General features: G+C 38.1%; 1 protein-coding gene across 2 annotated transcripts; it reads right to left on the bottom strand.

The window, feature by feature from the left end:
• Window positions 1–10,861: 10,861 nt before the first annotated feature.
• LOC113673683 (uncharacterized) lies at window positions 10,862–13,961 on the bottom strand. 2 transcript variants are annotated; one of them, XM_027190096.2, is made up of 4 exons: window positions 13,810–13,961; window positions 12,553–12,755; window positions 11,845–11,876; window positions 10,862–11,143 (listed from the first exon to the last, which is right to left on the bottom strand). In XM_027190096.2, the coding sequence occupies exons 1-4, from the start codon at window positions 13,889–13,891 to the stop codon at window positions 11,002–11,004; spliced, it is 459 nt and encodes a 152-aa protein (XP_027045897.2). In that variant the 5' UTR covers window positions 13,892–13,961; the 3' UTR covers window positions 10,862–11,001. The 2 variants fall into 2 exon arrangements, with proteins under 2 accessions (XP_027045897.2, XP_027045899.2); XM_027190098.2 differs by having other exon boundaries at window positions 12,553–12,800; window positions 13,810–13,947.
• Between the last annotated feature and the right edge of the window lie 654 nt (window positions 13,962–14,615).

The raw sequence follows: 14,615 nt of genomic DNA, 5'->3' as shown, positions 1-14,615 counted from the left end.
GAAATAATAATAAAAATACTCAGCCCGAAAATAATGGAAATTTAAAACACAAAGAAAAAGCGACGGAGTAACGAGAAATGAGATTCTCAAATGCGACAAGGACTATCGCTGGAATATGAAGACAAAAGACACCGGCAAGTGAGGCTTTACGACAATTGGGCAATTATTTGGACCGTTGGTTATAATTTCAAGAGTTGATATGTGCTAAAAATGTTGTTCAATCATAGATTTGTCTTTAAATTATTTTAGGATTTTCAATATGACGCTAAGCGATTTTATGAACATGGAGTCATGAAAACAACGATTCCAGCATGGTGAATCTATCGCACGGTAAATGTAAAAAATTCGTTGTTTTTGCATCTGAACGGTCAATTTTAGCACTTCGTATATGTAATCGCATGGGCCTGAGGGCAATTAAATGCCCTCTGTCTCAGCCAATCAGCATTCTGTACTTTTGCCCCGCGTGTGGTGAATTGAGTTGAAAGATATTTCTAGCTAGGTCACTTTTTTGCATTCTAGTTTTTGGTGCCAAACGATTATTTGGTAACCCCGACAAATTTACATATCGACTGTGCATGTTCAGCGATTTGTGTCTTAAATATTTATTTCTAAGAAAAACTAAAGGAGAGAAGCAGTCCTTAGAAATTGGGTCAGGAAGAGAAAAACGAGCGGGATTGTGCATCAAGAAAACTATGATACAACTGTGATGGAACCTGAAAATGTCATGGACAAAACGTTTTAACTCGAAATGTAAATAAAAGATTTTCTTAAAACTTACGTATCTTACAGGATATCTTCATTTGTTGCATGTTCTCCTCGGCCCATCATGGAGCGAAAAAGGGTCTACTAAAACTGTTTCTTGTCACTGTCAATACTTTCCTTGTCACTGTCATTGTCACAGTCAATCTTACTTCAAATGTCACTGACAAGGTCTTTGTCACTATCACTCTCACTGTCCTTCATTTTCTCTATCTTTGTCAATTTACTTCAATGTTTCTGTCACAGTCACAGTCGTTTTCAGTGTTTGTCAATGTCGCTGTCTCTGAAACTGTAACTCCCTGTTACTGTCTGTCACTGTCCGTCACCATCTCTGTAACTGGCACTGTCACTCATTATCATTGTCAGGGTCCTTAATAATGAAAATTATGACATCACCACCATAGCACAAGCAGGAAGATTGGAATCATTACTCTAACACTAAATGCAGAGCTGCCAATATTATCAAAAGATCAAAACGATCCTTTTTGGCGAGGAAATCAACGAAAATAAAGGAAATCCCAAAGGCATTTGGAATGCCCTTAAAACCTAAGTGACTCAGGCGAACGAACGACTCAAATCGTGGAATTAGAGACGCAAAATGGAACAGTTTATGATGAGTCATCCGTAGCCAATGAAATAAACGACTTTTTCACCATGATTCTGGAACAACAAGGAAAGGAAGATCACCCAAGTGACTCTGTCTTTGGTGAAATTTATGTCATCCAGGCTTAGCCCACTACAAGTTTTGTCATACCTGAAATTAAACCGTAGCAGGCTGCTGATATCATTAGTAAGATCCCGGTCAACAAGGCAACTGGACGTGATGGTTTGAGTGCCAAAATCCTCAAACTTATCGCATCATCATTTAACCACCCACTTTGCAGGCTACTGAACTTATCAATTACAACAAATACCTTCCCTGGTGGATGGAAAGTCGGCCAAGTTACACCACTGCACTAAGGTGGTAAGAAACGTGAAAGAAATAACTATCGCCCCATATCAGTGCTGCCAATCCTATCTAAAATCATCGAAAAACATGTAGCAAGCTCGCTATTATTATTGGTCTTCAAGAGAACAATTTGCTAAATGAATTACTATCAACCTTCCGTTATGGTCATTCCACTGAAACGGCTCTTATCAGAACCACGGACGAAATTTTGTTTAAAATGGATAATGATGAAGTCACGGGACTAGTATTTGTTGATTTCCGTGGAGCGTTCGACATAATCACAATCTAGCCCAGATAGCGTGGCCTTCATGGTTTCGATCGTATCTGGAAGAGCGACGATAGTTTGTGAAACTAGGGCATATAACATCGGAGCCGAAACCTAACAGGTAAGGGGTACCGCAGGGATCAAATCCTCGGTCCAGTTTCATTTCTCATTTTTGTGAATGATATGCCTTTACATCTGATCAACTCCACCACTGATATACATGCTGACGATACAACCCTGTCCTTAAGTGCAAACTGGAAAAATATCACTTCTATAACTCAAGCTCTTTCTAATGACTTGGAAAATATCGAGAAGTGGTCAACTGAAAACAAAATTTACATCAATACCTAGAAGCAAGACTGGATCGAGCTGGCGTCGAAGATGGACATATGTTTTTAGTCGGCGCGCTCGAGAGGCAAATTTTGAGTTAAAATGCACGAATAACTTGAGTACATTGTGATCTGACCTCTCGAGTTAGCACCTTGGAGTGTAAGCTTTCGGCCGGTTGATCGGTAATTTCCCAGGAGAGGTAAGTAATTGTATTGCTTGTTAGTTAGTTTTGTTTTGTTTTTTCCTTTTTTTTTTGCTTTTTCAATGTCTACTGTGAAATTCTTAACGCTTAATGTTAGAGGTTTAAGGAATCAAGAAAAAAGAAGATCGATCTTCTCATATTTGAAAAAACAAAAAGCAAATATTTACCTCCTTCAAGAAACTCTCTCTAATCCTAAGGATGAGAGGATCTGGTTGGCGGGCCAAATTTTCTATTCTCACGGTACAGATCATTCAAAAGGCGTTTGCGTGCTCATAAAAGCGAATTCTCCAATTCACGTACAGAGAGCAGAGCTTGATATACGTCTCAAGACGCCAGGTGAGACCAGCTTCATCGTTGTTAACATTTATGCTCCCACCGATTATCGTGAACAAATTGACTTCATCGAATCTTTTACTAAAAAATTAATATCTTTGACTGATTCGTCTTACTTAATAATTGTAGGTGCCTGGAATACAACGTTAAGTTTAATAGATAAGTAAGGAGGATTAGCCTGGAAAGAAACTAAGTACAGCCTCGTTAGTTTATTTCATGAAAGCGGCTAATCAAGTTGATATGTACCGTAAAATTAATTTAAAAAATATAACCTACACATATGAATAAAAAACATTGAAACTAAATTCATAGACTTTTTCTTAATAAGTGGCAAATTTCAGCATGATGTCACAAAAGTGGAAACGCGAGCATCAATCGCGCCTGATCATAAAGCAGTCTTTTTGAGCATTAATCTGAATGAGGAATTTAAACGCGGTCCTGGATTATGGGATGTATCAAGAAAATTTCAAAGCTTTGTAGGGAATTTGAACCTCAACCACTTTGTAGAACATGGAAGTCTTGAATTAGAAGCTGAAATAAATATTGAAGAGGTTCACAATGCTCTGAACAGTTTCCAAAACAACAAAACTCCCGGCGACGATGGCTTCACAAAAGAATTCTACGAAGCCTTCTTCGATCTTAAAGGTGCTGCACTCTTAGACTCATTAAATGCAGGATTTGAAAGTGGATCATTGTCTGTATCATAAAGACGAGTTATTTCATTAATCCCAAAAGATGACAACAATTTGACTACATTATCTAACTGGTGTGCAGTCACTCTGCTCAATGTAGACTACAAGAGTCTTGCAAAGATAACTGCAAAGAGAATTGAACCAGTCCTGCCGAAATTAATTCATCCTGATTAAACAGGGTTCATTAAGGGAAGATTCATTGGACAAAGTGTCAGATTGTAAGGATCTAATGGAATATACAGACGACCAAAAAATACCAGAAATTCTGATGTTCATTGACTTTGAAAAAGCATTTGATACATTAGAATGGTCCTTCATTCAAGATGTACTTAAATGCTTTAATTTTGGTCCTGTTATTATAAAATGGATCTGAATACTCTATAGGGACGTAAAAAGTACTGTTATCAACGGAGTAAAAATCTTGATTCATTAGAACACACATTTTTGGAGTGCCCTATGAGTATTCAATTATACCAAGAAATCCTATCATGGTTCAATACTTTGAATAGCACCCACATTAAGTTTCTGTTGACCAAATTTTACTTAAAAATTGCCCCCCTCCTGCTATTAGCGATGACCTCCGACGCCGACTGGATTTGCTTATCCTCAGTAGCTACTAACAAAAATGTTCATATATAGTTGTAAAATTAATGAGAAAAATCTTAATAATTTACAATTCATAAATAAGATAAAAATGCAATGGAAGGTAGTCAAATATAAATATTGTCAACAAACCTCTTTGTGTGTTCTTTTTTTTTGCGTTTTATTAAATTTATCGAATTGGTATTTAATTCAGTTATAAGTAATCAAGTAAAATAAACAATTTAACATTAAATAAATGTAATCTTGTACATATAGGGAAAAAAAACTAGAAGTTCATATCATGTGTTATTGCGAAATAATAATACTAATGAAGGAAAAAAAAGAGATGTGAATAATGTAAGAAAAGTATTGTAATTGCCAGTGGTATAAGTAACCAGTATTGTATGTACTATAAGTAATGTATGTAATTAGCCGTAAGTGATGTAGTGTATTGTTATTAGTGCAAGTAATCAGTATTGTAAGTAATGTATTATATTACGGTGTACTGTCGAGTACTGTAAAATTCATTAGTATTATTATTATAAAAAAAATCAGGACTTGGAAGACTAAAGCGTTACTAGTTACGGGGAAAATGTTACAACATAAGCTTAGTGAGGAAACAGCAACCTTAAAACTACACCTTGACGCCACAAATATCGACCAATTATCGCATCACAAGTTACAAGGTTTAATCATTGACAAAGATCTTAGCTTTGAAGCACACATAGATGATTTTTGTAAGAAACTGTCAAAACGACTTGGACTTTTGAGACATATTAGTTCTTCTCTCAAGCAAAGGCACAAGTTAATTTTCTACCTCACCGTTATAAAGCCAGTTATGTTGTACTTCAGTCCAACTTGGTCATCTTGCAGAAAGGAATTGCTGGAAAGAGTCTTACGGATGCAGAAGTGAGCTGCACGCATTATATTGGACGCCGAAAGAACAACACGCACACCAACTATGTTTAATGAACTTAACTGGATTCCATTTTTTTATCGAGGCATGTATAAAAAGATGTTCTATAGCCTTTAAGAGACTAAAGGGTACAACTCCAGATTGTGTAAATTCTATATTGAAGACAAATTTTGAGTTTCACAACCGATCCACTCGTCTTGCAAATTTAAATTTTCATTGTCTTCTTTTGAAGAAAAATACAGAAGGAGGCCGGACTTTAAGCGTAAGAACTATTAGAAATTGGAATGAATTGTCTTTTGACAAAAGAAAGTGAAAAACATTAAATCTTTTACCGGCTCAACCAGCTTCAATATATTTTCAGCGAGATCATTTAAGGACTTGTATGTGAATACTGGAGCTTCGGTAGGAAAGCTCGAGTCTAAAAATGCAAGCTGTTCGTTTTCTTATTATTTGGTCGTCTGCACGAAACAAAGTTCTGGAGGTCACAAGTTTAGAGCCAAATTAGGGGCAGTTCAATTCATTGTCACTGTCACATTGTCTTTGCGACAGTCTATCTTACTGTCCCTGTCTATGTTATGTCTCTGTTCAGTTGTTAGCTACTAGTGCTGTCCCCAACCTAGACTGAGCTAACTGAAGACCTTCTAATGTTGCTAATGTGACGTCATACTGGCAGTGGTGTCTCGACGGCGGCTAAAACCAGAGAAAAATGGAGTCACCCTTTTCTTCCTGCATAATCCTATATTTTGATTTTGCAGAGGTGAAAACAGAAGACTTTTCACTAATGTTAACAGCCATTGTTTTTTGGTGCTACTTTGCCACTCCTTGGGGAGTACGAACGGAACATGTCATCAGCTGTGGCCCGTTCACTTCTGGGTGTCAAATTGATGCCTTCTTGCTTCAGAATCGTCGCCTTGGGGTAAGGAAATTGTAATGAGTGTAGCGCAAGATTAGGCCAAAGTTTGCGATCAATGAAAACTAACATCATGAGGTTCATGGTAGGCTTCTCGTCGTAAATCCCAGATAATCCAGTTCATCCTCTAAATCTACTGCCGGCTTCCGTTCTACGAAAGCGCTATGGTTTTTTTTCTTCCACAGAACATTATTTCTTCACTTATGTTTTCTGTCTGGACTAGCTATAAAGCGCTCGGTGTTTTGTCAGTTGATCGATGGTCCCTTAAAATCTCGACGATCGAAGTTTGATTTTCTTTTAAGCCGGTGGAAATCGAAGCCATCTCCTAGATATCTTAGCGGTTGTTTCGTTTCGTTATTTTTTTTTGTTTTTGTTTTCCCTTTTTCGGATTTTAGTACATGCCCATAATGTCGGCCCATAAAAAGGTCGTAGCTACCACAACGCCACTGTCAAAAAATTTTCTACACATTTTTATGCACTTTGTTGTTATCGTCCAGTCAAAGTCGCCTGGGCTTCTTTAGACTTTCGTAAACACCCTGCATTTTCTCGCGTGAAAACTGAAACAATTGTTGGAAAGAAGGATGAAAAAATTTAAGCGTGGACGGGATTCCTACCCGTGCCTCCCAGACAATAGTTGGGTGCTACTACTTACTGCGCTGCAAAGCCACATGTTGGGGGAGAGGGAAATTTTAGTGAGTCATTCGTTCCCGTATGATATGAGGAAAAATGTTTCATATTTTGACCTGCGGATATAATACAAGTAAATAAGTGATCATCGCAATGTACCAGTAATAAAAGAAATTCCCAGGAAGAAACGTGAAATTTCCAAGACACTTTACTGTCACAGTGCCTTTCTCCGCTCAGTGGGAAAAAGTTAAACTCCTAGTCGCTTCACGCTACATAGAATAAACTCTGGGTGGGGAATAGGTTTGTTTTCATCTTTACTATTTACCCTTCTCAATTTCAGCACACGTCACAGTTAAGTTGACAATGTCCATTTAAGTTGTCATCATATTTTGCTGATATGCTTCCTTGTTATAGGCCGCACGGTACATGGCGCATATTATTTGTGTGATAGCTTTGTCCAGTGTTGGACCTCCCACAGAATTCGAAGGTAAGATAAAACTATTCTGAGGAATTATACTATTCTTTCTGTGCTGCCAAAAAACAATTCTTTTCTTCCAATGAATTATAGCTATGAAATCATTGTTTAAATTGGCGTCACGTCGCGCTGTCTTACCACCTACGTTTGCTGGACAAACACACTCACTCGATGAAAGAGAAGTTAATGGACTGTTTCGCTGGGCTTTGAACTTATTAGCGGCCCCATCATTGAAAAAAAAACACTCTCCGATTTTGAACTCATAATCTCTGCAATTTGTGTGCATTGAAACACTGATTTCTTCAAATTCATCAATTAAGTATGAAAACGTGAAGGTCTGAAGATTATAATTTGTAAAACACCCGCTAGGACTGGTTAAGAACACGTGGTTTCAAGATATGATGACGCATATCATACATTCTGTTCACAGTCAAAGTGTCAAAGATTTAAAAAATTGTTCTTTTTTTTACACTGAAACTTTTCTTTATTTTTAGGGCTTTGCCAACTCGCCTTGCTCATGGATGCCATTCACAGTGGTTCGGGAGATGTGATAGGAAAAAAAAAGCAACATTAGTGTTTAAAACACTATCTGCTAAATACTGAAAATTCCAAAGGCTTCATGCAGAGGTTTTCGTTCCCCACTGTTTAAAATTTTCCAATCGGTAAATTTTACTTTATTTTTATAGAATTTACAGCATCTTTAGGAGGGTTGGTTATCAAATAACGTGAAGCTAACCGTGTCCAAAACGCAAGCCGCAAAATTACGTGACTAATACACGTTACAAAAAATCACCTTTATATGTGATTTCATTTTTACCCGGTCTTCATTCAGGCGATTCTATTGCCTTGCTTCCATTGTTTTAAATTGTGTGAATTTTTGCGTTATTGTTAACTCATTGCAACATGTAATTTTATTTGGACACTACTAAATACTCAGGATCAAGCTTCTGGTTGTGGTGTTCCTACAAATACTGATATCAAATCCATGAAGGGAACTTTGACATGAGCATTTGGTCATAAAATATGTGAGTTTTACAAAGTGGGAATCTGAAGGGCAAGGATACCCCCAACTAGGACTTAAAATGCAAAGTGCCTTCCTTCCTCTTTTTTCCTCTTTTTTATGTTAAATTTGTCTCGTCTCATTCAATCTTTGGGGAACATCGAGTAGCTTGTTAGTATCTTTATGCAACGGGAGTTTAAATCAATTTGCATCTGCATGATGCACTAGGAAGAACACGTGTGCCTGAGCATTAAAGGTTACAAAATAAAATTAAAAATTTTTATTGGAGCATTGTCCTGCTTTTCACTCTCCTTTGGATACTTCTACGAGTAACTTAGTCATTATTACTATCACGTTCACTCTCACTGTTCAGAACCAGGGGAGATGAAAACCCCTTCATTTGTTCAATAAACAAAGAAAGCCCGCTCTCTTACTGCTAAAAAACAACAGCTAATGAGAAGCTCTAAAAAAGTGAAGGTCAGTAAAGTTAATAAAATAGAGCCCCGCTTTCAGGCTTGGCTAAATCCATACCTATCAGTACTGTTCTACATGGCTATCATTTCTAGCTTGCTTTGAATGAACTGTTGAAATCTCTACAGCAGTTTTAAGAAAGTTATTTGGCTAGACCTACCTGTATAGTGCGAAACCGCTTCATTGTAATTTACTGATAAAATCATTGCTCATCTTTTCATGGATGGACTTTGAATTTGCCACATCTGGTGAAAAAAGGATATGGAAAGGTTACACTACAATAACTAAGACTGGTAACACTGAGTTACTAAGAAAGTCACCTTGGTACGAAGTGGCGATGTTCACCCTCAGCCTGGACCAGTTAAACATTCGGATTCAAGTCAAGAACGCCATGTCACCTTGGCCCAAACAAACGCTCGTTCTATCAAGAACAGAAATCACTTTATTCTTATTAAAGAAGTCGTCCTAGCTAAAAAATTTGATATCCTATGTGTCAGCGAGTCTTGGCTGGACAGCTCCATATCTGACATCGAGCTCGATATTCCTGGCTACAATATTTATCGCCTTGACCGTACAAACAAACCCGGAGGCGGCGTTTGTACCTTCGTAAAACAAAACCTGAAGGTAGAATGTCTGCAACACCTATCATCTATCGCAAGCTCAGGCCTCCACCAGCTGTGGCTTAAAATTCAAGCAGGCAACTACAGATCCTTCCTTATATGTACAGTTTATCGACCTCCGTCTTCGACTCTCGATTGCTTCGACAACGAGCTATATGATGCCCTAACCTCGGCGATGCCAATGAATAAGCCTATTTACATCCTGGGTGACCTAAACTGCAACTTGTTAAACTCATCCGATCCTGCTTCTCAAGCCCTCGTCAATTTCTGTACGTCCTTTAATTTATCTCAGATGATAACACAACCAACAAGGGTCACAGAGTCGTCTGCAACCTTGATTGATGTTATCCTGACCTCACATGAAAACTTAATAATCGACACAAAAGTCATGCCTTCTTCCATCAGCGACCACGATTTAATCTATGCCGTACTTAAACTCAAAAGGCAACGTCCTAAGCCAGTATATATCACGACAAGAATTTTCAAGAACTACCAGCAAGATGATTTTCTCCGGGATATTTCAATGGTTCCTTGGTGCATCGTCGATTGTTTTGATGATATTGACGACCGCGTCTACGCTCTTAACACATTATTCAGTGAAGTCCTTGACAAACACGCACCAATCAAAAAAGTCAAGATTCGAGGAAGACCTAGCCCTTACATAACTGACGAGATAAGAGAGCTCATGAAATCTAGGGACCGGTGGAGAAAGATAGCAAGAAGAACAGGTAAACCTGATGCTTGGACCACCTATAAAAATCTTAGGAATGACGTCAAGAGAAAAATAAGATCAGCTGAGCGCGCTTTCGCCGCGGACCAGATCACAAGCAATCCCAACAACTCAAGCCAGTTGTGGAAGACTATTCGATCTTTCATTCCAAAAAAGTCTGCCAACGTGAGATCATTTAGCAAAGATGACAGGACCGTCGCAAACGATTTTAATCGGTTCTTTACGTCTGTTGGCCAAGTTGCTGTTGACAAGATTAATTCACTTGCTAATGAATGCAATTTTGATCTTTCGCCACCTGTGCCTGATCCTGCAATTTCCCCAGTGACTGATCAATTCAATTTTACGCACGTGGATTGTTATGAAGTCGCCCAGATTGTCAGGTCAATGCCAGCTAATAAGTCATCTGGGATTGACAACATTCCAGTACGTGTAATCAAAGATAGCCTTCCTGCTACTCTCCCAGTGATTACATCCATAATCAACGCTTCTTTCAAGCATGGAAATTTTCCTCGATCTTGGAAATTAGCCGTCGCGTCGCCTATCCTAAAAGATGGAAATCACGAAGAACCTAACAACAATAGGCCTATTTCTCTCTTGTCCGTCCTTTCGAAAGTATGCGAAAGGGTGGCGCTTAATCAAATTATGCCTTATCTAGTGTCAAATGAAAGGTTATCTACTCGGCAAAGTGGCAATAAGAAATCGCACTCTACGGAAACCTCTTTAATACGAACTACTGATACTCTCTTAAGTGCGATCGACGAGAAGAAAGTTACCGCTGTTGTTCGGGAAATTCAAACACCAATACTGCTTGTGTTTGTACAATTTAGTTAATTTTTATTTTAATTTAATTTTTTTTAAAGACTGAAGACACTTTCATCTGTTTAACAACAAATTGTTTTACAAGTGGAGGCTTCTTTTTGCCCAATAACTCAAAGGGTGGTGTCTCTATTTAAGGGAACACATGACTACAGTGCCACGGAAGACAGAGTGCACCACATAGTACGCCAATAAATATTTTATTGCCTTTAATTGTTAAATTATAACAACTGAAAAGGTGTTTTAGAGGGCTAACAACTTTTCCAAAGCAATATCCCTCTGCATCTTGACACATCCAAGAAATTTAAAACCCTCTTTTAAATCTCATGAACCTTGATGGAATCTCTGTTCTTTGCAGTTGAATTCCTCCATCTGCATAGTGGCTTCTAAAAATTGGTTTCCCTTTGCTCTATCATCAGACTCAAGTAGGGAAATGAACTGGGTGACATCTCTTGCAAAGTTTTTCCTATGTGGGCAAGCAACAGAAAAAAAATTTTTATTCATTCCAAGTTTTCATCTTTGATCTTTCTAGCTAGCCTGAGAAGGCCTTGTTTTCGCAGAAACCTTACAAAATTTTCTCTTAATACTCTTAGTGTCATCAAACTTGAACAAAATGATACTTATGTCCAACAGAAAAACAAAACAAAAAGGTAAAATGTTGACAACTAGTAACCATGTTGGGCGAACAGCATTATTGTCATTAAATTGCTACACCCCTCATTCCTTTTTTGTGATATAGAGTTTCTCAGAGATACTCAAAGTTTAAGGTGGTAGCAATCCAGATTTGCTCTCTAGTGGGGGACAAGATATGTCCCGAATTTCAGTCAGGGTAACACTATGCACAGAAAAGTACCATCAATGCCATAATCACACCTTGACAGCTCAAACATTCACCAGTATACCAGGCCATTAACAACATATCTGACAGAATATTTTTGTTTGAATCTCTCCAGCATGTCTCACTCTCTTTATACTGGTTAGTCTTGTTCTATGATACACTTTTTGTGATATCCTACCTCGCACTGAGAAAAATAGGGTTTAGTTTAACTTGACCTTCTGTACAATCAGAATATGTCATTCAATTTTATCCATCTACATATTTCTAAGGTAGAAATAATATAAATAATAATCTTGCACCTCTTAATAATCAAACTAAAGTGTACTCACTTTTCAATGCCAATTGCTCTTTCTGTTTCCTCCTGTGGAAAAATAAATCACAGTTTCATTTAAAAGAAGTCTGAAAAGACCAAGAAAAAAAACCCTAATGCTGACTAAGGAGGAGTTCAAAGTTTATATAACTTTGAGTTACATATACTAGATCTGATGAGGGTGAGGAGGCAAAGAGCACGAGCCAAACTAACATGGACAAGATTGGTGGATAAACAATGAGACTGCATGAAACTAGGACCAGATTCAACAGCTGCCAATGGACAGGCCCCATAGGCATTTATTGGTAAGTCACAGAAAGAAATGGTTTTGTGGGCCCAGAGGCTTGGAGTAAGGGAGAACACTGGCTGGCAGACCTACCAAATGGTCAATCAATGACACACTCTGTGCCAAGGCAAAACCAAAAGGAGAGTTGACAAAAATCCACTGGCGGAACAAACCATTGGTAAATTATCAAAAATAATTTCTAAAGTTAAAATTTGGAAAAGAGGTACCTTGTGTGAGGAAATATAATTGTAAAGACCTGACACTTCTGGATCAGATACCCCACCCCAGCCAGGCAAAGTTCAAATTCCCCATGCCCTTGACATGGATGTGAGTTGCCTGGAAGAGGGGGAGGGGAAATTGAGGCTTCAAATTGATGGATGCATTAGGATACTGCCATAACAAAGAAATATTTTATTTAGGGTTTTGTACTTAATAAATAACCTTTTTCTGGCACAGATGTTCAGCTGTTGCTGATAGCTCTTGTCTCTTTTTCGATGAAACAACTCCTCGGATACCAAACCATCTAAGGTCTAGCTCTTTCTCCGCCAAATGCTGGTTTTTAAGCACAACCAAGCCCTGCAATGATTTCAGTTCTTCTGCAAGGTCTTGTAATTTTTGCTGGAAGTCCTGGATTTCACCATTTACTAACAGGATATAACAAGAGAGTCTGAGAAGTGAGTTGATGGGATCTGTAAATGGTAAATGTGTTTTTTTTAACAGTAAAATTAAAGGAATGGGTGCAATATCCTGATGAAAAAACTAAGTATTCTTAAAATTGTATCTTGCAACTTGGTTAATTCTTTTTTACTTTAACCAGCCCTGATTATAGTCTTAAGTTCTTTTACTATAATCAGCCTTAGTTGTAGTCCAAAGATACCCCCAGAAAGCTGCCAAGCTTTGTCTACATTAAATGTAACTAAATCAAACTTAAAGAAAAGATTTACAAAATTTTACATGAATTGACAAGAATTAGTGTAAAATTCCTGGAAACTGGGTGAGATGCTGCTCCAAAATTTTACCTTACACACTACAGTAGAGCACTCTCAAAAGAACTGAAAAATGGTTAGAGTTTGTGAAGTTTGAGTAAGATGATAGTAAATTACTGAAAAATGGGGTGAAAGGATATCAAATCTTGTTCAAGTTTTCAGGGGGGTTCAAGTTCAACAGGTTCGAGTTGGTGGGGTCCTTCGGTAATTCCACAGCTTGTTCACATCTACGTATTTATTCATCTTGAGGTAGCAAAATCAAAGCTTTCCCAAACACAAAGCTTTGCAGGCAAGGAATAACACGTCAAGAAAAAGAATTACCAAGGTTTGAAGCATCAGTTTGGTTAACACAAACCAAAACATGCTGTGAATGAAGAGGAAAAGGTGGGAATAAATGATCTAGAGAGCAGAGGTACCAATTGTCAGAACAGATTCAGATTCAGGTTCAGAACAAAAGCTAATCAGTCTTGAGATTTCAAATGTTCAGATGAAAGGTGCGGTTAAACTGCAGATGGCTTAGAACGTAATTTTTTAAACAGCGGCTAAACTTGTTCAATAACCAGCCCAATGGGTTTAATGATTACGCCATTATTTATAATCACTGCAGAGTTGAGCGGGAACTGCGCGCCTTTTATTTGGTTGTTTTGTTAAGAGGTTTCGTGAACATTTAGAGGTGAAATTTATTCTCAGTTGTATTGACTCAGCTACTAACCTTTCCGCAGTATAGAAAACCTTTCCCGAATCCTCTCCTCAGACTGTACAATTTGCACGAACAAGTCATTAAGGACACTCATGTTACTGACCGATGGCAGAGTTCCTGAACTTCACCGCCGATTTGAGCCTGCTGCATGTGAGCTTCTGCGCATGTGCAAGATCAGGGCAGCGGAGGAGAGAGGTTGATCGATGAACAGAACCGGGTACGGGCAAAGTGTGATGCTGTCGACTGGAACCGGCTTCGAACAAACATTGGCTTATCCTTTAGGTTTTTTTTTCTTTTTTCAACATAGCCAGTGATTTTAAGGAAAGTATTATTCGCTTCCATCGACGATTGATGCACGAGAATTTACCTCTGCTCAGTCAGTTTTGAATGGAAACGAAAGCCATCGTAAGTAAATTCAAAATGTATGTTTTGAATTTGTGAGAGTCTGTTCGTTTGTTTGCTGCTATGACGTGTGTAAAACTTGTCTTTCTTCCACCGGAAAGCTGAAGGCAAATGAGGCACTTAATCTGGACACAAGGGATTAAATGCGGCGTTTACCCATTGATTTCCGCCGACTTCTTTGCGAAATAAAGTAGAAATGTCCAAATTCAACGGACTAGCTAAGACTAAGTGTGTTTGTGGAGTTTATATGAAATAATTCATATTTGTACTGCGGTTGTAGATGAAAGTGGAAATGTGATCATCGCAGTAAATTTTCCAATTTAAGCAATTGGAAAGAAGAAGCCTGAAAAAAAAAAATCAGGGCTTCAACGGGATTCGAACCCGTGACCTCCGCGATACCGGTGCGATGCTCTACC

Source organism: Pocillopora damicornis, chromosome 2 (assembly GCF_964200805.1).
Source record: "Pocillopora damicornis chromosome 2, jaPocDami1.2, whole genome shotgun sequence".
Taxonomy (NCBI): Eukaryota; Metazoa; Cnidaria; class Anthozoa; order Scleractinia; family Pocilloporidae; genus Pocillopora; species Pocillopora damicornis.
The sequence above is the reverse complement of the archived record's forward strand: the minus strand, read 5'-3'. Positions and strand labels throughout refer to the sequence as shown.

What these genes read in the sequence shown, in the direction of transcription:
- LOC113673683 (XM_027190098.2), bottom strand. Translation starts at nt 13,891, where the DNA reads ATGAGTGTCCTTAATGACTTGTTCGTGCAAATTGTACAGTCTGAGGAG. An exon ending in GTTTTCTATACTGCGGAAAG is followed by an intron (nt 12,801 to 13,809) that starts GTTAGTAGCTGA and finishes TACCATTTACAG; the next exon opens with ATCCCATCAACTCACTTCTC. An exon ending in AGAGCAATTGGCATTGAAAA is followed by an intron (nt 11,144 to 11,844) that starts GTGAGTACACTT and finishes TTGCCCACATAG; the next exon opens with GAAAAACTTTGCAAGAGATG.